This window comes from Monomorium pharaonis, chromosome 11 (genome assembly GCF_013373865.1).
Source record: "Monomorium pharaonis isolate MP-MQ-018 chromosome 11, ASM1337386v2, whole genome shotgun sequence".
Taxonomy (NCBI): Eukaryota; Metazoa; Arthropoda; class Insecta; order Hymenoptera; family Formicidae; genus Monomorium; species Monomorium pharaonis.
In genome coordinates this window covers 11,453,246-11,481,013 of record NC_050477.1, presented here as the reverse complement: position 1 = coordinate 11,481,013, position 27,768 = coordinate 11,453,246, and the positions used below count along the sequence as shown (strand labels likewise).

At 33.2% G+C, this 27,768-nt stretch overlaps 5 protein-coding genes across 10 annotated transcripts in view; 1 reads left to right on the top strand and 4 right to left on the bottom strand.

Annotated features, from left to right (window-relative positions):
- The window catches only part of LOC105837332 (ras-specific guanine nucleotide-releasing factor 2), a 70,887-nt gene extending 68,546 nt beyond the window's left edge, over positions 1-2,341 (bottom strand). For 3 of the 4 annotated variants that reach the window (XM_036294142.1, XM_028191675.2, XM_012682012.3), the window contains exon 1: positions 1,753-2,340. The gene's annotated coding sequence lies outside the window, so the exon portion shown is untranslated. Of the gene's footprint in view, positions 1-1,752 lie in introns of all 4 variants that reach the window. The other variant, XM_012682011.3, reaches the window with a different exon arrangement.
- A 3,533-nt stretch (positions 2,342-5,874) lies between these two features.
- On the bottom strand, positions 5,875-12,687 carry LOC114255718 (spindle pole body component 110). 3 transcript variants are annotated; one of them, XM_036293927.1, is made up of 6 exons: positions 11,426-12,687; positions 9,363-11,339; positions 8,993-9,223; positions 7,002-7,552; positions 6,849-6,906; positions 5,875-6,215 (listed from the first exon to the last, which is right to left on the bottom strand). In XM_036293927.1, the coding sequence occupies exons 2-6, from the start codon at positions 10,044-10,046 to the stop codon at positions 6,147-6,149; spliced, it is 1,593 nt and encodes a 530-aa protein (XP_036149820.1). In that variant the 5' UTR covers positions 10,047-11,339; positions 11,426-12,687; the 3' UTR covers positions 5,875-6,146. The 3 variants fall into 3 exon arrangements, with proteins under 3 accessions (XP_036149820.1, XP_036149821.1, XP_036149819.1); XM_036293928.1 differs by lacking the exon at positions 11,426-12,687 and having other exon boundaries at positions 7,002-7,315; positions 7,382-7,552; positions 9,363-10,046; XM_036293926.1 differs by having other exon boundaries at positions 9,363-12,687.
- On the bottom strand, positions 10,743-19,242 carry LOC118647900 (early endosome antigen 1-like). Its single transcript, XM_036293841.1, has 12 exons — positions 19,030-19,242; positions 18,666-18,818; positions 18,278-18,602; positions 16,341-16,672; positions 16,136-16,240; positions 15,997-16,065; positions 14,970-15,119; positions 14,677-14,883; positions 13,606-14,011; positions 11,426-11,650; positions 10,862-11,339; positions 10,743-10,764 (listed from the first exon to the last, which is right to left on the bottom strand). The coding sequence occupies exons 1-12, from the start codon at positions 19,240-19,242 to the stop codon at positions 10,743-10,745; spliced, it is 2,685 nt and encodes an 894-aa protein (XP_036149734.1).
- A 292-nt stretch (positions 19,243-19,534) lies between these two features.
- Positions 19,535-23,271, bottom strand: LOC105828780 (partitioning defective 6 homolog gamma). Its single transcript, XM_012667272.3, has 5 exons — positions 23,017-23,271; positions 22,715-22,940; positions 22,481-22,605; positions 22,116-22,394; positions 19,535-21,466 (listed from the first exon to the last, which is right to left on the bottom strand). Exons 1-5 carry the CDS (start codon positions 23,068-23,070, stop codon positions 21,173-21,175), a joined length of 978 nt encoding a protein of 325 aa, XP_012522726.1. The 5' UTR covers positions 23,071-23,271; the 3' UTR covers positions 19,535-21,172.
- Positions 23,272-23,720: 449 nt separating this feature from the next.
- LOC105834142 (mitotic spindle assembly checkpoint protein MAD1) lies at positions 23,721-27,090 on the top strand. The gene is made up of 7 exons (XM_012676409.3): positions 23,721-23,962; positions 24,119-24,382; positions 24,890-25,120; positions 25,207-25,643; positions 25,713-26,165; positions 26,255-26,553; positions 26,635-27,090. The coding sequence occupies exons 2-7, from the start codon at positions 24,119-24,121 to the stop codon at positions 26,982-26,984; spliced, it is 2,034 nt and encodes a 677-aa protein (XP_012531863.1). The 5' UTR covers positions 23,721-23,962; the 3' UTR covers positions 26,985-27,090.
- Positions 27,091-27,768: the final 678 nt, after the last annotated feature.

Genomic DNA, 27,768 nt, shown 5'->3' with positions numbered 1-27,768 from the left:
AGTGATCCGTTCTTACATAAATCTTTATATAGGCAATTAATATTATCGGTTCATTAATAAGCTAAGATCATCAAATATGAATACTGCATAAGAGGCGCTTCATATTGTATTCTGATATAAAATACGATACGTCTCGTAAAAAGTCTATTCACTTTCCAATGACCTTACTTTGCATAGAATGTTGTATAGAATGAGAAAAATCGATCGGTGTAAAAGAAACGTAGCCGCATTTGAAGGAAAAAAAAAATTACACATTACCGATGCACTGGTGCATCTATGTGTGCAGAGAATAGAATCATTAATCGATCAAAGGTCAAAGTGAATATTTTATACAAGATATTTTATATCTTATATTAGAATAAAATATGCAACATCTCTTTATTTTATCAGAATTATAATTGGAATGACATAAAGAAACACATTTTGGTATTTAAAAAACAGGACACTAATGATGATGCTCTACTTTATACGTATACTTAAAAGGCTTCAACAAATTCCAAAATGTCAAACTTAATTTTGTTATTATCCTTAATAATTCACAATAAATAAATAGCTTGCAACATTATTAACTTCACACCTTGTATATAACGATTTCTCTATTATCCTTATATATAATTTTGTGCGCAATAACTCCGTAATCGATGGAAATTAATCAATATTTTACGGTTTTATTTTATAAATATGCGCCCCTGTGCATTTATGCCGACAAAATGATTAAGGTAGGAGGAGATTCGCATGCAGTCTGTTTACAAGTGAAAATACGCTGAGTTATACGATAGCTTTTTATTTAAAGCTCGTGTCCCGCGCACGTAGCTCTAGGAGTTTTCCGATAAATACGTTCAGCCATACGGATCCATTTTTATTATAACACTCGCCAGATATACCATTTTAAAAATATTTCCTCGCATTTTCCAATTTTATAATCAATTATTTCATTTACTAATTTCTAATCTTTGTGGTAGAAATCTTAATCATTGTATTTTCAAATTTTAAGCATTTAAAAACGTGATTATTTCTAATCTTGAAGCCAAGTATGAGAGAACAAAGAGGAGAAATACGATGCATCTCTCCGCGTTAACAAGCTGTAACAAGAGTTTTCTCCCATCGATAACCGAATAAGAATCATTCACTTCCCAGCATGCACTTCCAAACTTGTTAAGTGTCTTTAAAAATGCGTTGTCTAAAAGACTTTTAGACAACACGCGTCTTAAATTCTGATTTTAAACTTGATACTTTTTTAGAGACAAGCTAAAGATCGAAGACACACGAAAAACGAACTCGAAAAGATTAACAGACAACTGAATGGAATAAAAAAAAAATACATATATAGGCAAAGATTTAAGATAATTATAAGAGAACTTTGAATTTTCTTTCGTCTATTGATCCTTCTCTTCTTTTCCCCCTCTCGCTCTTTCGTTTTCCATTGAGGGCAAAATTGCCAAGGATTTAGGGGATCTTACCTCAAATTTGTTAAATGTTATTATCACGGAGAAGATTTGAATTTTCCAAAGGCGGAAGAGAAATTCGCCTTGCACGAAGAAGCCCTTTCAAAATTCTCCCTTCCGGATCCTCCCGAAAATCCGCCGTGATAATAATAACTATTAACAAATTCGGAAGAAAATCCCTCAAATCCCCCGGCAACTCTGTATCCCTCGGTAGAGAACAAAAACAGAGAGAGGACGGAAGAAAAGAGAGCAGGATCAGCGTACGAAAAAAAAATTCAAAGCGTCTCTCCTCTCCTCTTCACAGTACCTGCGCGTATTTTGTCGCACACGCGTGTCGTATTTCTGCTCTTCCCGCCTTCACCCTCTTTTTCGCCAGCCACCGAGTCCTCCGCGAGGATGATCCCGCCTCGCCACCTGTTCGTGCGTGCTTTCAAGACCGCATGCCGCATATAATCACCACCCCCTTCCTTTCTCTCTCGATCCGTGCAATTCTCGAGAAAGAGAATTGCCGACCCGGCTTCTCCGCGTCTCTCTCTCTCTCTCTCTCTCTCTCTCTCTCCCTTCTCTTCTTTTGTTTTCTTCCGCGGCCGCAAGATCACACACCGGAAGAGGTCCGTGTCACCGGTTTTCTCGCGTGCGTCCGGTCCTTGACGGCAATTTTCCAGACGCCGGCCTTTTATTTCTGGTCCGACCAAGGCGGTGATGTAGACGCGTACGATATAGACGCTGGCGGAGACGACGTCTCGTGATAACGGCCGACGGCGACGGCACCCGACGCTCCTCTTCTCATGGTCGGGAGACCCGGCGACCTGCGATACTACGGTGTTAGGGGTTGCGACGTGCCTGACGCGCGAGGGCGACCGACCGACCGACAAGCTCCGTCCTCCTCCTATATATCGCGACACGCGCGCGTCCACCGCCCCGTGAAAGGATCCTGGAGGCTGCGCCCACCAGTGCGCAAACTCAGAGCCTCGTAAACTCACCCTCTGCCCGTAGGCGCCTCTCGCCCTTTGTGAGCAGGAGGGAGAGATAGATGCAGATAGACTGAAACAGAAATAGAGAGAGGGAAAGAGGAAGAGAGAGAGAGAGAGAAAGAGAGAGAGAGAGAGAACACCTATGTCTACTTGCCTGACTGCCTGCTGCCTGGCCCTTGCAGGCTACCTTGGATTCAACATCGAGAACCCCCGCTGCAATCCAGGTCGAACCAAGTTGGGCTGTACATATTAACATTAACAGCAAAAAGCGTTTATTTTAGCCCTGAAGAAGAGCCTCGATGGACAAGCGCAACAAGTACATGCTAGTCAAAACATCTTGAAGCAGACAAATAGAAAGGCATAGAAAATGCGAAATAAAGCAGAATATAATGCAAAATGTAATGCATATTACATTATAGCATATGCATTTTATCATCCATTACTTTGTTTTTATGCACTTCATAATTTGTTTAATTTAATGAATGCGCACTCCTTTCCCCTTTCAAAGGGACATTCTTGTTTGAAATAAAACATAATACAGCCTTGCCTTTGTTAATATTCTTTTGTCTTCATAATTTATTTAAACTTTCACATTTTGTGTCCGCTAAATACGAGGACCCTTTAGTATAGAATTTAATGAAGTAGTTTAATATTGCACGTGTGTATAAACAAAGATTATGAAGAAAAGAGACTACGGGAGAGGAGGACGAGGATACATAAACTTCACTGCTGGAAATTAATAATGTGCGTTTTATGACAAGAATTATATTAGTTGGTACCTAAATTAATCCGTCGAAGTCAACGGCGCACTTTTTGCATATTAATGTGTTACTAAAAAAACATAATGTTTCTTTTGATACAAAATATTCTTTCAAAGAAGGAAATCTTCTCATAAAAAATTTATTCGAAGCTATTAAAAATTAGAAAGTATGCAGCTCTCATGTGAAAAAAAGCATTAATTAAAAGTATAGTAAATCTACTTAAAATTTAATAAAAAGCTGGATTCTGTCTACAAGGCAAGATTTGATGTTGGATTTCTGAGAATACTTTAGTTCTTAATTGTACGTAATTAAAAATTATGACATTTCAGTTAAAGATTTAAAAATTGCTCACATTAATTTAAAAATTTTATGTGTTAGCTTCCGCTTAAATGACATATTTTAAAATGTTTTATTTGTGTATGTGTGCGTTTATATATTTATGTTAATCTAGTAACTGAATTAGTCAACAAATATTGTCAAAATCAAAACTTGACTAATTCAGTTACTATATTAACATAAATATATAAACGCACACATACACAAATAAAACATTTTAAAATATGTTATTTAAGCGGAAGCTAACACACAAAATTTTTAAATCAATGTGAGCAATTTTTAAATCTTTAACTGAAATGTCATAATTTTTAATTACGTACAATTAAGAACTAAAGTATTCTCAGAAATCCAACTTCAAATCTTGCCTTGGAGACAGAATCCTGCTTTTTAGTATCACAAAAGTGTTAATTTTTTGTTATACATGCATTGAGAAAAAAGTTGTTAATTTGACTAAATTTTTTAACTTAATTAAATTTATTCAATTCAATTATTTATGTATCTCAGTTCACTTCATCAAATATATAAATAGTTAAATTGAAGTATCTTATGTAATTAAATTAAATGCATAAATATTTAAACTGAAGAAATTTAATCAAGTTGAAAAATTTAAATTAACAACATTTTTTTTCTCGGTGTAATATCACACAAAAATATTAAAAATATATGTAAAAAACCTTTGACTCTTGCGCACTGTAGAAGTATTATAAAAATATTATAACAAACAATATTAACTAATAAGTTTCGTAAAAATATAACCAAATTACATGCGAGGAAATTATGGGATTTAGATTCGCGACTCGTAAGTGATCCGTAACTCTGAACGCAGGTAATATAACTTTACACATCAAATGCATGCACACATTACATCAAACATTTGTTATTTCAAAATAATATTCAACTCCTTCAAGTTGAACCTTACATTAAAGTTAAAAATTAATTCCCGACATATTTCTCAAAATGACAAAAAAATGCACATTATATACTTATAAAACTTTTGGCTATCTGCAATACTAAAATGCAGCTTTTATGACAATACAATAAATATTAATAGCCAATTGCCATATTATAGCATCTAAACAATATGTAAAGAAATAATTTGGATTATTCCCAGAATTCAACACCAAATATACGAGAATATTGCGAATTCCATAACTTGTCTCCATATCTAGTCTATAATCTTCTCTCCTCTATTAGTGTAATATAATATATTTGTGTAATTAAATATTTTTTAACTACACTAATGCAAGATATAATTGCATTTTAAATAATAAAAGAGCATTAGCCTTTAAAAATCTCCCGAAGAAAAGTTCCGATTACTGTATTCGATTATTTTAATACTTTTAGATAAAGAGAATAATGAGAAAAATTGAAGCTAAAATATACACATTTTTTAAAAATAGAATCACAAGGTCATTGTTTTATTGTTAAAAAAAATACAACAAAAGCAGATTATACTGAACAGTGATTTTTGTCTATTATTTTTTTCTGCTTTGACCTAGAAAAGTTATATAATCCAGTCCAGAGTTACTAGAATAATTCTGTATCTGGTAACATACAGAGTATAGACAAAATCTGCCTTTGTTCACATTCTGTACAAGAGAAAACGCCAATGCGTGCCACACAGGGTACATTCGATGCTGTGTCCCACACAGAAAAGAAAATGGGCGCAAAGCGACATAATTGCGCAACGGCAATAATGAGTAAACAGTCGCATTGTCCCCCCACGAAATGGAATTATAGATAGTTCCTTTGGCTATAATCGGATTTACCATCGTCGACGCAACTGTGGAAAGCACAAGCGGCAGCACGGTGCACTGGGCGCTTCAGAAGTGACGGGGTAAACTTTGCGTTGAGCGCAACAGATGCAAATTCATATCGCCTCTGGACTTACTGCGAGGCATGCGTCGCCCGCATGCATGCGTTATCCACGCGCCGTACCTAACGTAGAGAGATAGAGAGGTATTCTCCTTCTTCAACTCCCGGTTGCGCCGGTTTCAAAGAGGGTATTTCGTCAGTCTCTATATGCTTGAATAGTATAACTAGAACGCATCTCTGCGCATAGGTGCGCATTACAGCGAAAGCTTAAAGCGCGTAGCAGTTTCCTCGTTTCCTCCCTTTACATACATATATATATATATATATATATATATATATATATATAATATATAAATACCTAGAAATACCATAACTTTTCATAAAGTATACAGAGAGAATTCTTAAAGTATCTTAACGTACGTTTCGCCATACATAAATACCTCGTACGTTATTTAGCATTTTATAAAAATCCGCATGTAAGATTCCCTTTTTTGCGCATTTATTACAAAATCTATTTTAGATACATTTTTTTTTTTTTTTTTTTTTTTTTTACGAAACACAAATAACGCGAATACAACTTCGGTTAGATAAATAACAACAGCAGGTGAAAAAAACATCGAAAAAATTGTACGTATACTAAGAAAAAAAGAGCGAGTAAAAAATGATTCTGCATTGGGTTTGTATAGAGTACACTTTGTCAATCTCAATGCGCGTGATTGCGGAATACGTGAAGATGATAAAATATCTTGCCTCTTACGATCCTTTTTGCGCTCAACATTTCCTCACGTTATAAAATACCACCACGCTGGTGCACATCAACGGGCGTTGCTCAATTTATGATGTATGCTACATTGATAAATAAATTTCTCTCTCTGCCTGTCAAGCTGCAACGTATTTGCGTTACATCATTAGCATGCAAAACATTATTGTTTTAATATACAGTAACATATACAGAAAAAAATTATATCTCAAATTAAAAATAATATATTCTATTTAATAATTAATGTATTTTTACTTATGTATAAAACAATAATAATCCTGTTTGTATATAATTTAATCTTTTTTAGAATAGAATTTGATAATATTAAATTTTAGCAAAATATTATATCCTTATTTCAACATTGTTATAGTTTTCTAAAGAACACACAAGTACGATTGTTTCGATAATATATTAAAATTGTTAATTCTTGATTTGAAGATTTATATTGTTATTTTTTATTTGATGTTATTTTCTCTCATAAAAATTGTTATTGAATGTAGAAAATATCGCGTAAAAGAACACGGTCGGTCTCGCTGCGCTCCCACTTGGCGCGAGCCACTACCGTGTCTCTTGATATATATATATTTTTTTACAAAATCATAAAGAATTTCTTCATGTAAGAAAATTACTTTTGTTCAACGCTATATAATCTTATTTTAATGTTTAAAATTTAGAAAGTAAAGATACTTTCAAAATAAAAATTTTTCTGTGCAAGACGATTAAAAAAGTGATCAAAAAGAAATTATTGCGTACTTACAGTTCTGTCTGTTCTAGAATTAGGCGATTCCGCATTTCCCTTCTTATCCTCAGAGAAACTGGATTGTTACATTCAAAGAGAAGTGTATAATTGAAATGCTCGTCTCAAAATTAACGATTAGTAAGTGTATACAAAGTACAAATTACAAATTACCTGCGTTTCTGTTTAAGTCTTAAATCGCGAGAGTATAATTCTGTTACGGCAATCTTATCATCATTCTCGGCATTGAGAATTTTGGAGTAAAGCTCTTCTTTGCTTGTTTTTCTGCTTACAGGCGACTTATCCTGCCTCGTGTACCGCTTGCGCAAAGTGAATTTATTGTAAAACCTGTGCTCCTGGGAATTATTCCAACAGTCATTCTTCTTTGTTTCAATATGTGCGATATCCAATTCTGTATTCTCGGCCGCGTGGGAACTCAAAATATTGATTCGATTATGCAGCTCCGACAGCTCCTTTAAGTTCAGCGACTGGAAAGAATAACCGCTAACGAACTGACGCAAGAAGTTCCTCGTTAATCGACTCCTTTGCCGTACCTGTAACCAGCTCTCCGCGTCAAACGAGCTCTTCTCCATTTTCATAATGTCTTCAAATCGCGCCTGTAATCTCTCGATATTTTCATTATGCCGCTTATGAAAAGCATTTAAACTACTGTCGTACTTTTTCTTCAATAACGTCAATTTGCTCTGATATTCCTTCACCTGATCCTATCAGATTAAAAAATCTTAATATTTTCAAAATATTGACCTAACGCTATAAAAGACAAGAAAACTATATATATATAACGGATTTTATATACAGAATAAAACAACAAAAACATTTAACCCGGCATTTTTTGCAACTAATTCGCGCGATAAAATACTGAAACGCCAATTTTGCTTTTGACGACAATATAAAACGTGAATAAAAATTTTGAAACTAGTAAAATATTTTAAAATTAAATTATTTATAAAAAAAATGTTCCAAATGAAAGATGTTTGTTCTGAAGAGACAAACAATAATAAAATAAAAAATGTTTTAAATTCTTTTAAAGTCACATAAAAACCATTTTTTTAAACAAAATTATATTACTTTTTTCTATATAATATAATTCCTCGAATTGTTCTGTATATAAAAGTATTAAGATAAAGTTATCAAAAAATCAATAATTAACGAAAATTTTATCAATTCCATTCTTTTTTCTCACTCTGTAATAATTGCAATTCGACCGAATCCATGTAATTAGAATATTACTTTTTCAAAAATCTTAAATAGCAATAAAAATCAAAAGAGAAAATAAAGATAAAACTATTAATAGATAAGGCTATTAAAAATTGAAAAATTCTGTTTATAACTGTAGTTTGCTTTTTATATTTTTAATTTGGCGAATGTTTTTCGAGAAATTGCATGAAAGTCGTTGTGTTAAAAATTAGAAGTTTAAAATTTACATAAAAATTTACTTTAATAAAACTATTTTGACATATTTTCTACTAATTTTCATACAATAATAAAAATCTTTAAAATATTTGCGGATATTTCGAAATATTTCTGGTATTATTCTACGTCACTCATCCACTATCTTTTGAAGAAGATCCGATTTAAGAATTACTAGGTCATCTTTATCCATTAAATCTTTTTCTTTGGGGACATTTGAAAAGTAAAATTTATATCACATGGCTGGATTCCATACAAGATTTACGTCAAAAGGTAGTAAATGAATGTTGTAGAATAACGCCGGAAATATTTCAAAATGTCTGTAACAATTTCAAACAGTCTTTATTATTGTACGAATCGGGGCTGATGGAGAGGATTCAAACGTTTACAATAGTAAATAACAAATTTTTTAGTTTTTACTGGGCAAGATTTTTAAATGTAATTTCTCGAGAAACAATCGTTCAAGTTAAAAATAGAACACAATTGTAGAGAGAATTAAAAAACCTTTGAAACAATTGTCTCGCTAGACTTTTATTATTATTTGAGATTTTGAAAGGGTGTTTTAATTAAGGATTAAAGTGACAGTTAAATTTATCACAGTTCTACATTCCTATTAAAAATAAAATTGATGTATTTCGGAATATGTCATATAAATCAATTTGTTACAAAAAAACAAGATAAAAAAATTTTAGCTTATTCTATATATAAACTTACATATATACAAATTTACGTACTTTAACTTTAGCTTGCAGATCGTTTTTCTTTTGCAACAAATGGGTAATGTACTCTTGAAGGCTCTTTATTTCGCAATCTCTTAGTTTTACGTCATCCATTAAATTTTTAATTTCTCGCAACTTTTCCTCGTCTTGTCCCTCAAGAAATCTTAACTTGTGCACTGAGTTTTCAGAATTCCAATTTGTTTTTTGAGCGACAGGATCCATTGTGTCCCCGTCTTGCTGACAAGACTGAAAAAAAATTACGATTATCGATCCAATTGTTTTAATCTCATGGAGTGAGATTAATAGTCATTTCAACGAAACATTTTGACGAAAATAATTTAATAAATTCTGCAATTTAAAGAGTAATAAAATTTAATTTATATACCTTATCAACATAAACTTTTGTCTGTGGCTTTTCTCTCTCGTCTTCGATTTTGACAGCTTCTTTATTCAAACAATGTTCAGATATGTCTACTGTCTCTGCATCAATTTCTGTTCGGAGACGCAGAATTGTCTCGTAAATTTTTTTGGGAAGTGTGTACAGTGCGTCCTTTAGGGATGACTTTACCGTATCCTCGTGAGGGTATAACAATTGATCGTTAGTACTTTTCACAGCCTCTATATCCGCCCTCAATGTCTCGTTTCCATGCGACAACGCTTGCAATCTACTTTCGACGCTCGCGGTAGAACTCCGGTAACTTGCTATTTCACTCTTCAGATAGTCCACTTTCGCCAACAACCTCTCCTTATCCACGTCCAAGTCCGAGAGACTCGCCCGCAGGACATTTATCGCGGCTGCATTGTCACTCTCCCTCCTCAAAGACGATATCGTTTCATTGCTCCACGCGAGTTTGGATTCAGTCTCCCTTAACTGATCGCGCAGCGATTGATTCTCCTCCCGCAGCTTCACAATGTCGCTGTGTTTCTGCGTCACCATCGCATCGTATTTGATGCTCTCGTGAGTCAGGGCCATCCTGTTCTTTTCGTCCAGCTTTGCTATAAACTCGGCGTTTTTGGAGACAGCCTCATTGGCTTGTATAAGTTTATTCGTAAGATCATTGTTCTTCATTTGCAATTCGATCAATCTGTTGAACCAACAAGTCAACTTAAGAATGACTGATTGAGTGTTAAGAGAGTTTCCACTTTGTAGAAGTTAAGCTGATTTTGTAGGAGATTTTTTTTAGGAAAATAAATAAAATTATTTTAAAAAATTACTTTTTGTTCTTTATTCATTATTGTTTAAATCGTTATTATTATTTATTATTATTATTGAAGATTGACTTTCTGCTTTTTTAAATAAAACTGTAAATAATAACTTATTAACAGAGTAGATCCATTTGACCTATGCACGGTCCATCGGTGACTATGATTTCGGATTTTCCAATAAATTGAAATTAAAAATTTAGATAATATTGAATAAATAAAGAACAGAAAATAATTTTAAAAAATAATGAAAATAATAATTTAAAAGAATAAGAAAAATTTAAAAGAATAATTTAAAAGAATAATGAAAAGAATAATTTAAAAAAAATGAAAAGAATAATTTTTAAAGTATCTAAAGATTTAGCTGTAAATACAGATCTAAAAATAATTTTATTAGACTATTAAGACAATTATGTTGGACATTCAAACTAGTTGCTAAAACATTAAAATTTTTTGCAGCATTGCTTATCATGCTTGAACATTTTTCCTAATTATTTTGATGGTCCAACAAAATTACTTTATATCTATCTAAATTTTTAATACTTCAGCAAAATCGCGTTATTTACGTGTATTTATCCATTTTCCTAAAATAAAAAATTCCTTTAAAATCTTCTAAAAAATTAACGTGACAAAGTAAAAAATCCTCTTAATAGAAATAAAAATAATAACAAAGTTATTAACTCCTTCCTCATGTTTTCCACATTATTCGTTTCCTCCTTTAAGACGTCGACAGTCTGCTGCAAGTCGTGTATCTGCTTAATTAACTCACATATCTGGTTCTTCTGCGCTCTCAGTTCTTCACTTTGTGCGTTGTTCTCCTTTGACAGTAAATTTTTCGCATTGACAAGATCGGTGTTCTCGACTTTTAACGCGTCGCATTCCGCGCGGTAAGAAACAATATCGCTCTCCAACGAGGCGAGATGTTCGTGCAGCCTCTCGATCGTCGAATCCCTCTTATTTATTATAGTTTCCAGCACCCTCTCTTTCTCCAACATCTTCTTTCTCAATTGTTCCTGAATCGCGCAGTCACCCTCGCCCCTCCGCAGCACGTGCTCCGCCACTTTTTGCTTCAGTTCTGTGATCTCGAGGTCCTTTTTTTGCAGCTCGTGCTGCTGCCTCGTGAACTCTTTGACAATTTGCACGTGGTGATCTCCGGCGCCTTAATAAAATGTTCAACGCTGGGTAATAATTATTCATCGCGTCTCGCTTTAAAGCGGTAAATTATATTTTAAATATTTTAGATACCTTGAAGCACCGCGGATATCTCATGTATCTTGTCGATGGAACGTTTGATATGCGTTGCGAGAGCGCGATCGATATCTTTGTATGAGATTACTTCGTTCAACTCTACTTTGACCGATTCTTCCGAACATGTTGTGGTAGTAGTGTCAACATCATCCGACTGAATCTGAACGCTAACTAGTTCTTTAGATGAGTGATATCCGCCATTACTCGATGTTGAAACATCTTCTGTAATATTACCCCAAATATGACAATATTTATTAAACATTTATATGACGAAATTCTGCGTAAAAATTATAGTCTGCATTATGTAAATATATTTACAAAAAAGTGGATGTAAAAATATTAACGGTTTAATAATAAAAAAATTTTTTTAAATATTATACCTAAAATATTTAAAAATTATAAGCAATTTATTATACATGTTTACAAAAATATATAATTGTTTCTAAATTATATATGTGCAAATATTGTAGCATGAAATATTACACATTTCAAAAAAAAGAGTTACAAATAATTCTTGAAAAGATTGTAAACAACTGATATTTTAAATTTAGATATCCAATTTTTAACAAATATATTATTTAGGAATTTTAATCTAAACTGTTTTGCTATGACGTATCATCTTAGTGCAATTATTATGAAATTTTCATGATATCATTATTGTGCAATATTTCCACAATGTGCCTATTAGAGCATTGAACTTGACACAAACAAATCTGTACTAAATTATTAATACGCAATCAATTACATGTATCCTACGCATGCTGTAGCGTTATTATTATATAACTCATTTACTTATTTAATAGAGAATACAAAATTTGATACAAAATTACTAGCGAAAAAAATCTACATAATATAGATAAGGGAAAAAATGGAATTTAAAAAAAGAAAGTTTCCGAGAAAAAGCAAGTACATAAATGAAATAAATTATATTTAAAAGTGTACAGTAAAGCACTGACAAAATCTACAATATCTAAATAACTTTTTGCAAATATAAAATTTTATTTAGTAAGTTAAATTTAGCAATACTTTAGTAAATGTTTTAATGTATTAAATTATATGTAAATTTTAATACAAAACTTTTAAGGAAAGAGAGAGGAAGAAAGAGAAAGAAATCTACTTAAACAAATAATAAAAAATATATAAAATTTGAAAGACTTTTCAGAGAAGAAACATACACATAAATAAAATAATATTTAAAGATAAAACGTTAAAAACATTTTCTATAAGTTTTGACAAGTGCATATATTAAAGTCACATATAAATTAAATTTAATAAAAAATTTTTAATAAAATGTTTAATATATTAAATTATATACAAAATTTAATACAAAATTTTTAACAAAAAAGAGAGAGAAAAATCTGCATGAACAGATAATAAAAAATTAAAAATTTTTAAGAAAATTTTTCTGAAAAAAAATGTGCACATAAATGAGAGATTATTAAAAAATGCACAATAAAGTGTTGAAAGAATACAATAATTTTTATTAATTTTTTTTATTAAATCTAATTTAAATAATATATGCAAGTCAGATTTAATTTAAAAAATAATTTTAATAAAACTTTTATATCCATTTCTATGTAGATTAATTCTGACTTCTCACTTTTAAAAATAGAGAATTATAAAAAATAAATTAAACTGACATTAAAGTTAATCAACACACAGAAATAAATTAATGTTATAAATTACATATAAAATTTGTTATAAAATTTCAAAATAATTTAAAAAGAAAAGGAAATTTCCTCATAAACAAATAATAAAACATATATAAAAAGATTACTTAAAAAAAACTTAAATATAAATAAGACAAAATTTAAAGCATATATAGCGTATAAAACGTTGAAAAAATCAATACAATATCTGAATAATTTTTCGCAAGCGTATATAATTGATAGAGTTGAATTTAGCAAAACTTAGTAGAACTTAATAAAACTAGAGGAAGTGATTAAGACGAATCTTTAGACGGTCCCCGATGTTTCAAGAATTCAGGACGTGCATCGTTTTACAGAAACGGAGAAACTTGTACAAAGAATAAGAAATAAAACGTAGTCTCCTTTCTTTCTTAAGAATTACTGATCCGTGCTGTAATAAGGCGGATTGATTTGACATGAATACGGAGCCGGATTATTGGAATGGCAATCGCGAAGGGCAAGACGGAAAGACACACGCCCGGAATATACCTGCAGCCTGCTGAATCGATCCGTGTCCGGTATCAAAATCTGTGTTTGTAATTTCGCTGACGGTCTCTTGGCTGTAACATGCCACATAAGCCTTTAAGTTATCTATCTCCCGTAGACGATTACGTCGTTCTAGTTTACACTCCTCCAACTCGGCTATGAACGCTTTTAAAGCGGACAACGCGCTCTGCACGTCTAAGCAAGTGTCGTGCTCGCACTTGGTGTAATCGCAAACGCCCTCGTACGCTATCTTAGACTCGTCGAAATTATTCAGACTACTTTTCAGCATGTTAGTCAGATTACCGACTTCTCGCTCCATGCAAACTAGCTGCATTTCGCACTGCGCGATCTTGTCGCTTTTGGCCTGAATCTCATTTCTCAAGTTGGCCACTACATCATTCATCTCTACCTGATCGTAAAAATTATTAGTAGGAAAAATCTACATAAATAAATAACCGAAAGAATTATAAAGAATTACAAAATAATATAAATGTATAAAAAACATTATAACATTTGCATATAAATATGTGAAAATGATTATTAAGGATTATAAAATTAAAAAAAAAAGTTTTCCAAGAAAAAATACATACACATAAATGAAATAAGGTTTAAGTGCGTTACATATTTACTTGTACATTTTAAGACAAAATTAATTTAAAATTTAGGAATACAATGTGTGCCAGCCAGTAATCAAATTTGTTAATGTTAAACGTCTAATCAGTTTTACAACGATCTGATTTCGTCGTCTGTTATTTTATAGTCACTTGTAAAAATTTATGCTACACGCGTCTGCGAAATGAAGAAAGTATCTTAAAAAATTATTTCTACGTTCCTACAATTTTCTCTTTTATTATTCATAGTTGTAAATCTTTCTGTGTACGATGTCACATCTTCGTAATAAGCCTGCAATTTGTAAAACTTCTTTAATTTTTATTTACGCCGTTCTACTTTAATTATAAATTAGGACAATGTAACGTCGCACCGGCGTTGTCGAATAATTTATTTCCTATTATTAATTGAATCGACGTTAAAATTAATGGATTGCGATGTGACGCACGTAGCCAAATGACGTACCTCACGAGTGTCAGCCGTAGCAGACATTTGCTTTATCAACGTCAATAGTCGTTTTATTTCGTCTTCTCTGTCCGCCAACGTGCAACTTTGCTCGCGATATTGCTTTTGAAGCATATCACGTTCCCACCAGACATTTTTCATCTGCTCCAAAGCGATACCGCAACTCTCCGCCTCTCTCGCCAAATGCTCTATTTCCTTCACCCTCCGCTAATTCATCACATATTTATACATGTTAAATCAAATTTGACTTTCTCTAAGTAATCACATATCACGCGGCATGTTTTTGCGCGTACCGTAAGCGACTCGTTTTCTATGGAAACTAATTCTGCCTCCTTAACTTCCTTCCTAAGTTTCTGGATTTCCTGCGACTGGAAATAACAGACTTGACATTTTCTAGCTAACTCCGTTTTCAACTGATCCACCATGCATTCGAAGGAAGAAAGCTACGGGAAAAACAATAACATACTCTGTACAGTTGGAAAAGAAATACCTCATCTGACACAGACTTGCAGCCACAATATTGCAATTTTACACATTACAATGCAATGTTTCATAAACATTGTTAAAAAGTATTTCAAAATTTAATTAGATACGAATTTAAAAATAATTTTGTTGGATTATCAAAATAATTACACAAAATAATAAAAATTGCCGCAAAAAGTTTGACATTTTAACCAACACCGAAAAAATTGTATTCTAAGAACCAAGAGGATATTCTAAAAATAAAAGGAAAAGTCTAAATTTGAGAATAGCTACTTAATTTTATTATGATTTTAACTTTAACTGTAGAATTTTTCTTTTATTTTTAGAGTATCTCCTTGATTCCTAGAAGACAATTTTTTCAGTGAACTAACAACTGATTTTAATATTCTACATAATTACTTTCAAATTTGTCTAACAAAATTATTTGCAGATTTATATCTAGTTTTTAGATATTTCAGAAAATTTCGTTCTTTTCATACGGATATGTAATATAATTTCAATAATGTTCCAGCAATTTTTGAAAACATTGTAAAAATAAACTATTATGATTTTGTATAAAAATATTTACATATGTATTTAAAGCAAAAATATAAGTAGATTAAACCATACAATTGAAATTCCAATAAATAAAAAGTAAAGTTATACAGAAAGACTTAAAGATGAAAAATGTGTAGTACGTAAAGGAATATTTTACCATTGCTGCAATATCATAGCAACATTTTACAACATTCTTGTAGCGCTGCAATCTTATTTGCAATAAAATATTTCTACAATGCTTTTACAATCTTTTTGTGTTATGTGAAACATAATTCGCATAAAATCTTTTAATACTATTACTTTTACACTTAGATCTTCCATTTCGTCGTCGCGTCTGTCGCTCACCACGTTCAACGTTTCTTGCAAGCTCTAGAGACACGAGGTTCAAATAATTACAAAAATTTTTAAGTTAAGTAATCAGGAATAAGTACCGATTTACATTAACATTACGCTTCAAAATGTTTGTGTTTTCCTCCTTCTCTTGTAGTAAGGCTTGCAAATGCCTATTCATCTCTCGCAGCTCTTCCAGTTCGTCTTCCTTCATCTGTGAAACAAATGAGGATAAAGTCCACTGGGCACTCGGATATGAATCACGTTTTCGATCAAATCGATTGGTGTCGTATTAAAAAAAATCTCTTTCGTACGCCAAGCTCGTTCTTCAGGACGATAATTTCCGAATCCTTTTGAATAATCACTCCCTTATGACTTCTCTCGCAGCTATCGGGATCCGAGTTTACCCCTGACTCGCTTTCAGACATGGATACGCTTTCGTTTGTTTCGTAGTATTGACTGACGGGCGAGTCGACATTGGACTGCTTGTCGTAAGCATCGTTATTCTTACATTCTTCCGTTTGTACACCCACTTCGCGAACATCTTGCACCACTTGTGAAGACGCGTCAACGTATTCAATGAAGGCACTCGCTTGATCGCTGCGCTCTGTAAAATTTATCACGACTGTTTGTTTCACGTTCATTTCTATCAATATAAATATCAGTTTAACTTACTTTATTTCTAATTTTTTAACAAAAAAACTAAAAATTAAGTTACATTGAAAGTAAAGTTAATTTACATAGGTAAAAATTAAGAATAATAATTTATTTCAAGGGCTTCGATATTCGAACTTCGAAGTTTTGAAACTACAACAATTAAAAATTGATTGTGCAAATGAAAATAGTAACAGATAAATAAAATTTTGCCTTTCTAACAAAATCTATTTACTTTTAACATTTTACATTTCATATTTTTATCTTAAAATATAATTAATCACTAATAAATTTTTCTTTTCAAGAATAGGTGCTTATATTCGAGTAGAAATGCTATCAATTAAAGAAAAAAGCGTTGTCGTTAAATTTCATTTTAAATATCAATTTTTTTTTAATTATGTTTTACTAAGAGATTATAAAATTTGTATATAAAATACATATTTAATAGGTGTTTTCTTTACATATTTTATATCAGAATCACTCTTTAATAACTTCTTTATTTTTTTTTAGATTTACGAATTTTCTTCTCTAAAGTTGAATTTGATGTACAGTCACATTCAATATTTTAAACGACTAAACTAAAAATATGCATAAGAGTGTGTAAAATCTTATTAACAGTTATGAGAAACATTTCATTAATTTTATGCAGTTAATACCAATAGTGATCTTATGGAATCCAAATATATGTTAAAAGTTCTAAAATCCTCATGTTCTCATTATATCTTATTTTTTATTATATAGCTGATACAGCCTTGAAATCTTCGAAGATCGAAGTTTCAAAGCTTTGAAACTTCGAAATTAATACTTTAATACTTCAAAGATTCGAAGAATCCAAATCATATGATTATTAATTTAATATAACAATAATAGTACTGCAGATAAGCATTTATATTTATAAAATTATATGACAAAATCTAAAATAAAATTTATAATGTTCTATTAGTCTAATTATGTCGTTAAATAAAGAAATGTGTAATTTTAATCATTCTATCTATTTTATAATTCTGTCTCAACTTTTTGCGTTCTTAAAATTATTGTTTTATACTGAACAAGATTCAATCGGAACATTTATATTAATTATTTTGTATTTATTTATTCACAGAATAATTTTATTTTTTATCTTATCATAAATCATTATTTTTTCTTATTTGTATGTGCATATATTGAGTCTAATTAATTAAGTATTCCAAAAACATTTAATGTATTTATTTAGTGAGAATTCGGCTATTTACAACTTTAATATATCAAATATTTAATATTTCATAATACTTCCAATTTGTAATTTAGAAATTTTAATTTTTTTAAAATCGTACATACATACATGTAATAATAATAATAATAATACATTTTTTATTTACAGTATTATTTGCATTCCCTAAATAAATTCACCATTCTCATAAATATATTTTTGATTCAAAGCTTCGAATCAAAATTGCCACAAGTAATAACCCTAATGAAAATATTAACGTGTTCTTAAAATTAACGGAATCTTTTTTTTTTGTAAAAAACAAACTCGTGTCTTTTTTTCTGATAAATGTTAAAAATAAATGGATATGCTTTTATTAAAAGATCTTATTAGAATTAGAGAAATTTTTACTTTCTGTCGCGTTGGACCTTTCTCCTCGAAAAGCTGGTATCTCGGTTAATATATTGCAGGATGTTACACGTGACACCAAATAAGAGTCATTTTCCAATGGTGGATTCAAATTCTCTCTCAGAATGCGTGTACTAGTTAACAACGGGTGGTTGCCTGTGCCGTATTGAAATCTGTTAGGGTGAAAGTATATCGACAAACAAGTGTCAGAATATTGCAGGGATGCAATTCTATTCACAGCGAATAATCTGTGTCCCGGAGAGAGTGGTCTTATCACAGATCCAATTTTCATTCCTTTCATCTTATCGGTCCTCGTGGTAGTTCTATCCTGCAAAACGAAGGGGTGTTATCATGTTCGACTTGAGGGCTTTAACGCGATCAAGCGGCTCACGAAATTCTTCAGGTGATTCCGTTGCTCCGGGGTGAGGTTCAAGGATCTGTATCTCTGCAGTTCTCGCCGCGCAACGCGAAGCTCACGCTGGGCTTGAGCCGTAAGTGCTATCATGTTTTCCATTACTACGCTGGACGGTATCAGTTTCCCTGGCTGTACACACAAAGAGAACCGAGATAACTGAGATTTTCCCGTCGTCAATAACAGTCCGGATTTCGAGATAGTTTGTCAAAAAAATTTATGAATTGTTCGTACAGCTATAGGTAATATATAAACAAAGTAAAAGTCCTTTTTTCAGCGTAAGTTCGGAAGAATTTCTTGAAAAAAAAAAGAAAGAAGGAAAAGATTCGCGTGGGAAACGAACCTCGGGTCTGTCGTGTTCGTTGAGCTCGCGAAAGTAGCGCGTGCTCTCCACGACATTCGGGCTCCAAGCACGAACATCCGTACACGAGTTGAACAGCTTCATGCGACCCTCCGATCGTTTCTTCGGAAAAACATAATCCCCATAAGTCAAAGGTAAACCACTGCTCGGTCTGCCCGTCAAAAAAATACGGGGTCCGTGCTCGGCGTAAGACATCTCTCCCGCTGGTGTTACGAAATGCTCTCTCACAATCTAATATTTGCAAATTTTCTCTTCGTTCTCTTTACTTCAATCAAACGACTGTAAAGCGTCCAATTTTTGCGAGCATCATGTCTCACGCAAAGTTATGTAGATTTTGTGGTTGGCGCTCTACTCTACCATATTTTATTTACATGCCATAGTAACCGCGACAAAGAGAGACAAGAGTGACAAGACGTCAATTGTGATTCCAAGGAACATGCTTTACGCGGGATTACGTACAGGTAAGGTAATAGGACGGCTTAGAAAATACAATAAAATATCTTTATTTCGTGTAAGCTGCCGTTAAAAAGAATTACAGCGTTAATAAGTATCTTCGTTCTCTCGCAATTTATTAACTACCGCTTATCCGTACTAAAGAATATAATGCGACGTACCGCGTTAAAAATATATCTAATTTCATTTCGCGAATTAATGCTAATTAACGCACTCCTTTCACAAGTAACAACTACGGCTCGATAAAGTACAGACGATTAAGTACTTCTTGCAAACGCGTCTAATCCATACTCTATTTGGTTAAGTACAAAAGTGATTTCTCGCTTCGAGCGATGAAATACAGATTAAACTTAAAATGTGTTCTTCTTAACAATGATATTAATCTTTTATTTTATTTTTTTATTTAAATACACACACACACACACACACACTCTCTCTCTCTCTCTCTTTCTCTCTCTTTCTCTTGGACTCACCTGCTATATTAAAAAAAGAAAAAAAATCCTCTTTTAGATACTATACATTTCATGATGCATGGACATTCTAAGATGGCCTAAGATGAGAATCTCAGAGTTTGAAAAAATTATATAAGCGATCATGGAATTGATAATGCAATTGATGCAATTGATAATTTGGCAATGGAACAATATTGCCCATTGAAAACAACACTTATTGTGGAAGTCCAAGTGATAGATTTGCGATTACGAAAAGAATACAATAGAAAAATATCTAGATTATTATAAATATATATATCTTTGTATATATTTATATATGTACACGTCTTTTCGAATTAAGTAGAAAAGTGGGCTTGAGCATATATAAAAATGGACTCGTGTCAACTACGAAGGCAGTATAGATCTCTTAGAAACGGTATTTCTCGCTACCTCTCCCTCTTCATTCTTTTCAATGATGTAGATATAATTGGAATGTAATATTTCCTAACAATTTGATTCCACTTGGATGAAGGCACCCAAAAAACGATATTTTACATGCGAAAGTATGATCGTATATTCTTCACGTTTCCATCAATTCTTACCGCCCTAAAAAGCATTACCCTTCAATCCTTAGTCCGCAATTGGATATAACAGACAACATAGATAAAAATGAAATTAAACTTCGAAAACTTCAACAATCTAAACATGCGGTGGAGTGGACGAAGTAGATACACGAATAGGCGTGTGACTCTGTTGCATTATAAGGGAACACTTGTTTTTTACTCTTTCTATCATTTTGTAAAACTAGCTGGAATGATATATCATGTAAGGCCACTTTTGCTTTTGGAACATTATTTGTTAGGCAGCGAAATTTACACATTGATATTTTCTCTTTTCACAGTGTAGCCTAATACACGACGTCCCAGAACAGTGAACGACCAGTTACGAAGTATCGAAATACGAGCGGTTTTCTTTAATCTTAGAATTCGGAAAGTATCATCTCAAGGAATATCGGTCGCATATAATTCATAATACTGTGCAGAAATTGTCTTTCTTTCGCGATTCTTTTTCTCATCTTTTTATGTTAGTACCTTGATGTTTAAGATCTACGGTACCATACTTTATTAATTCCAAGTTAAGACAGAAGCTTTCTCGGGGCCAAGGAAGCGTTCTACTTTAATACTTCATAAGCAGTAGTCCACTGCTATTCTAAAGTTTGTAGATACAAGAAACGCGTTACTCTACAAGTGCAATACACCCTGATCATAATTTTGATGATGATGGTGATGGTGATAGTGATGGTGTTGAGTTGACGACGCCGAGGCGTCGTCCTGCATTGTCATTCCCGTAAGATCGACAATTTCGTCCGCTTCTTCATCACTACCAGCACTCTGCGTGGACTGACGACTTCCCGACGATAACTGGCTGTTACGTGAAAACGAACCACGGCGAGGTGCCGTCAACGCCGCTCTCTGATTCGCCGGCTTAACGGTTATGATGAGATTGGAAGAATTCGCTATCATCATATCTGTCACCTACCCCGTGCACGAATAAGCATAAAAAAAGATAAAAGGAAGAAAGAAGATAAGTCTTTTGCTCTATACTGAGAGAATTTTCTCTTAGAATTTTCCTTCAAAATTATGGTAGTCGCAGACAACATAGATTTCAAAGAATTTTATTACAATTTTTATAAATTTAATGTAATTTTTCTAAATTTTAATAAATTATATAATTTTATTAAAATTATAATAAAATTCCTTAAAATCTATATAGTTTATGACTAGTAGTTTCTTAATTTTGAGAATAAATTCTAAAAGAAAATTGTTTCGCACACGTGTATTTAATTTATTCACATAAAATAATTTCTTCATTATTGCAAAGAAAATTATTTCCAATATTATTTCATTAGAAAAACAATATAATACAGTTTAATATATTACTATATACATGTAGAGGTTTTAGCTTAAAAAAGTAGAGCAGAATCGTGTAACTTTTCATATATATTTTTTGAAAAGCAGTTCTGGTATCACCATCTTTAAACTAATAGATAATGACTAAAACTCATGTTATTATGTAATTAATAATTCTTTCATCTTTCATAATTGCAATCACTACTATCTCATATTAATGTTCGATAGTTTAGTATGATTCAATAAAAATTATTATTATAAAAGCACTACTTACCTGATCTAACGTTTTGCCTGCAACTTCTATACCGTTCACTTCCAGAACCTCGTCGTTGACTGCAAGAAGTCCTGTACTCTCCGCCAAGCCACCCGGTACCAATCTACTAATGAACACACCGGGAACTTTCTCAATTCCTCCACCAGCAGACGGTGGCAATATGCGAAAGCTTTCGCCATCCTTAATGTAAAATCCTAAGGGTTTGTCAGATCCATGTTTCAATAGGCGCACACGCCGACAGGTCTCTGGCAGTATGTCGACATCAATGATTGCGGATACCTAAAAATAGTAAGCATACAAAATAAGTAAATGGATCAATTGATAAAATTGCATCTGGAAAAAAATAGCAAAATACGCGAATTTACCTGTCTAAAATCATGTGGATTCGAGATAACTATAGATTTTGGCTTTCCCGGTGTACCACCCAAGATACTGGATATCAAGTTCTTAGGCTTCATCGTGCCATATCCATTGTCCCATGCTCCGTCACCTGCAATGACAACGATTGAATTACATGTAACGTGCGTGAAAGAGACACACATGCGTGAATCATCTTGTACGAAGAGTCAAGAACGCGATGTGCAACAGAGGTTGCCTACCTTTCCTATGTATAAAAATTCGGAGCAGGCACTTGGCATTCGCCAGGGCCCTGGCCAGATTGTTGTCATTATTGATGGGAAGTGGATCACCATCGGTGTCCGTATACCAAATCGAGAAGTTAAAGTCTTCCCCCAAATCATGCCGTTGCGCCAGCAGCTTTCCGAAGTCCTCGTAACTCATGGGCTCATTACGATTCATGGAGAATCTGATGATGTCGGCATCGAACTAAAAAACAATTTAAATGCGTAATCTGCACGAAATATATTGTTAGCCACGACTAGACGATATATTTATCACTCACTTTGCTCTTCACGGAGACGATGCTGTTGTCCACTTTGTCCTGCTTCTTGGACATTCTCGGAGCTGTTTTCACCCTACGACGTACACCACTTACCTCGGCTGACTCAAACTAGCCTACGAGTGCTACGAGAACAGCAAAGTTGCCAGATGCATCAATGTGCCAATTCCAAGCTGCGTTCAGAAATATCACTCGAATGTTCCCAGCTATCATTTTATCCTTGTTTAACATTAGGGCTCGATTCTTGAATTCATTCGCAAGAAAACGTATGCGCAAATATCCGCTCATAACAGAAAAGTTGCAAGTTTATTGGTTAAAAGCCATACAATAGCCAATAAATTTTCAACTTTTCTGTAAGAACAGAATTTGCGAATACGTTTCTCTTACAAATGAATTCAACGGTTCGTTCGCGTCGCCATGCCCCGACATGCTCCTACTGACTTTAACGCACTCTAATAGGTTGGCGTCATCGGAATTAACGTATTGGAGTGCATTGAGGTGAATAGGAGCATGTCGGGGCATGTGACGCGAACAGACCCCAAGAATCGAGCCCCTATAACAAACAAGAATAAAATAATATAGGGCATGAGGGGGTGAGGTTTCTGAACGCAATCCTGAAGGTCTAAAGCGCCACCATGCGCCAATTTCAAAGATACAGTGCGTTTATTGATGTATATATGTACAAACATACAAAACAAACTTTTCATGCTAGTTACTTGCTAGTTTGAAGAAAAATGGCGGACGAATACCTACTTTTCTAGTGCTCTAACCTAACTACTTGTTTCGCTTCACGCTTCACTTCTATCTTATTGATAATTCTATGTTGTCAGTATAGTAATATTAAAGTGTTGCCTGTGGTATTGTCCGTGGTTGTGTTTCATTAATTTCAATTTGCTTCTGACAATTGCTGCAAATTGCTGACAATTGTAACAGAAAGGGACAAGACAAAGTAAGGAAAGTTGAAGAGATGTGTGAATAATTATTATAAGCAATTATTAAAACGTACAAGCAATCTTTATTTTTGTATACCCTGCATTTAATGTCGCGATTATCTAGTTAATAATGCTGTATTGTAAGCAAGCAAATCATCTTTAACTATGTGCAGATGAGCGATCAGGATCCCACGAGCATTATCAGCATGATAAAGGACCTACGTTCTGGAGCAGAGTCATACCGAAAAAGTGTTGGAGTACCGGTGCGTTTCTCAGGAACTGGCTACATATCCTCGAAGTTTAATGATAGCTCAGACGACGGTATAGTTTCACCCAAACGGCCAAGAGTGGATGATTCCGATACATCTATAAATAATAAGACTCAGTCTGATTCCATCCCGGGTAGTCCTTGGGAATGGCGACGTATGAAAGGAGAGGTAATATAAGTATAATCTAAATATGAAATCCTCGAGTAAATTTAGAAAATAAAACTTTGAAAGATAGCATTGAAAAAATATTTGAAAGAGTTTACCAATTTGGTAAAGACCTGATGATGCAAACTCTGTAAACTATATGTTAATGTTACAAAGTTTATTATTACAATAATTAATACAAAATATGCTCAAAAATTTTTTATTATTAAACAATATTAAATAATACTTTTTATTATTATAAATTAAGGCTGTGTTCCAAAATTCACTGCTAGTACTGAAAATCTATAGTCCACGTTACATATACTATAAATTTTCAATACTGGCAGTGAATTTTGGAACACAGCCTAAGAATAACTTATTAACTAAAATAAAATAAGAATTGTAATGTTCAGTGAACAAGAAAGCAAACTAACTCGGTTGATAATAAGGGATAAAACATTTAACTAGATCAAGAATGTTTAAATTATAAAAACGAAAAAGAACACATCTTAACTAACCATTTCTGTGCAGGTTATATCCTTAAAGACCAGACTGACACAACAAGAGGCAGCTGTACAACAGCTGCATAATATACGCAGACAAATGGAAGAGGTCTTTGAAAAGGAGAAAGGTCTTTTGCAAGTCCAGACTGAACAGGATAAACAAACCATTCAGCAACTAGAAGTCAGACTTGATGTCGCACGACGGACAATCCAAGATGCAAGGGAGGGACGTGATACTGCAGAGAAAGAATGGTCTCAAGTAATTATTTTTTACATTAATTGTATATATACTTCCTATGACATATTCTCATTAAGTTAAAGTTTTAACGCTCTTCATTTAATTAGGTGAGGAATAATTTGGAAAGGAAAATAGCATCGTTGTTAAACGAAAACGCAAAATTATCTGAGGATTTAAGAACTGCCTCCGCAAATGAAAAGTCTCCTCCTGCTAAGGAGGTCACCGAGTCAAGTGAACTACAGATGAAACTGGAGACAGCGGAAGCCAAAGTAGCAATGTTGGAAGAAAGGATAAAGGATTATCTCAAGATGCAACAGGATTATGAATTGCAGAATGTGGAAGTACAGAATATGAAAATGAAACTGGAAAAAATAGAGTCAGAAAGAGCATTATGGGAAGAGGGAAAGCTATTAGCAGGAAGAGCGGCACGAGCTAATGATCTCGAGAAAGAATTGAATATGGCGAAAAAGACGATTGCAGTACTAAAAGAATCGGTCAAGGAGAAATTACTTTTGGAAGAACAAATGGCTAATATGACAAAGAGGTAATTTTTGCTAAGTTTAAAATAAAAAAACTGTTACACTTAGTTAACAGTTCGATTTGTTTATTGCAGGCTGGAGCACACTGAGAAAGTAGAGCAGCAAGTGGCAGAGTTAGAAACGAAACGATCCGAGCTTGCGCTTCGCTTACAGGAATATGAAACCATTGGCATCATTGGTGGACCCATAGCGATGAAGCGAGAACTGAATAGACTTCAGCAGGCCGAGTTGGATTTGAAAGCAGAAGAGGGCCAACTCAGATCGAGATTGGACGCCGCTTTGCGAGAATCGCAGAATTTGTCAAAGAATTATGAGGATGCGAAGAGGCTGGCCGCTGATATGACGTTGTCGAAAGAAAAACTGAGTAAGCTTGTGAACAGGCTTCAGAAGAAGATGATCCTTGTCACTAGAGAAAGGGATAGTTACAGACAGCAATTAGATTTGTACGAGAAGGAGATAACGGTGGACAGTAACAATGCGATGACCGAAAGAATACCAGCTTTAGAACGTGTTATAGATGGATATAGGTATATATCTTCATATACATCATGTATATTACAAAAATTTAATTAAAATGAAATTATTCCGTGACAAAATATTCAAATTTTTTTCTTAGGGATCTAGTTAGCAAATTGGAAGCGGATCTTCAAGCGGCTGAAACTGGTACTCAGAAAAACGAGTGTAATAAATTGAGGGAAGAGCTCGAGCAGTTGAGAGGCGAGCTCGAACATCGTGCATTGAAAGGAGACTTCAATTGTAACGCCCGAATTCTGCACTTCACAATGAATCCTGCAGCGATAGCGGAGAAACAGGCCGAGGAAAAACAAGCAGCTCTATTACGAGAAGTGGAGGAGCTTCGTGCCAAAGTAGCATCGGGAAATTATGGAGCGACTGTTTCGTCGTTGCAAATGAAGGGTGAATAAACATATACAAGAATATTTTTATTTCTTGTTTTCTTCACGCAAATTAATATATTTTTATTTTTCTTTGATATAGAAATCGCGGAGCTGAAGCAAACGTATGAAGTAAAGATAGCGCGTTTGAAGGAAGCTTTCAAAGCATCCTCGTCAGAGTTTCGTCAAGCGTGTTACCAGTTGTTCGGTTGGAGAATAGACAGATCAAAGGAGGGCTGCTACAAACTGTCAAGTCAATATGCCGAGTCACCGGATGATGTCCTGTTTTTCCATGTCGGCGAACGTGTAGATATGTTGGAGACTGCCTTTTCTGCGAGTTTGGGCAGTTTGGTCGAACAGTACTTGCAGAAACAGCATAGTGTTCCCATGTTCCTTAATGCTGTACAATCCGAACTGTTCAGTCAGCAAACAATAACAAATGTCATGACATAATATTGTTTATGAGTAAAACTGATATTTCTAGCTTTGTTGAACTTGAATATATAATGGATATTAAATATATAATAAATAATAAATTTATGATTTTATTTGTACAAAAGCTGCGTTTATTCACATATCAATCTGCAAAGTTGTTACAGTTGTAGTTTGGAAACCAGAAAAAAATCCAAAAATTTACTAACAAGAAGTTATAAAGTGTGACTAACTTTGGATTTTGAAAAAAATTAACATTTTTTTAAAAACTTATACCAAAAATTTTTTAGGTATATACGATTCATCTCGTTTGTGCTTTAACCTTTAGAGAGTCGGGGTGTTCTACATGTAAGCCACTAGACATTCATTTTAGAAGATCGGCATTTTTTTCATTAAAATTTTGAGTTTTTTCCATGTGAAATATATAATTTATGGTTTATGTAGTTTTTATGGTTGTTGCTGGCTCATATCAGAGAGGAACCTGAAACTCTGAGAGCAGTCATCGCGTAGTTTTAAGGTGTTTTCATCCATCAGTGCTTCTATGTGCATAAAATGTGCACATTGAATTATGTAGTCAAATATTTATAAATCCCGTAAATAATGTGCATGACTTTTTGAGTCTCTTCTATGCTATGTCCACGTTTATTTGGTTCTGTTTCATGCTATACCCGTAAATTTTACAATTATATGCATTCATATTTTAAATCTGTTTTATACAAATGTGCATAATGTTCGTGCACGTGTTCTATAAATGTGCAATACCACATATACATGATATAAATTCAAATAATTGATTTGATAAAAA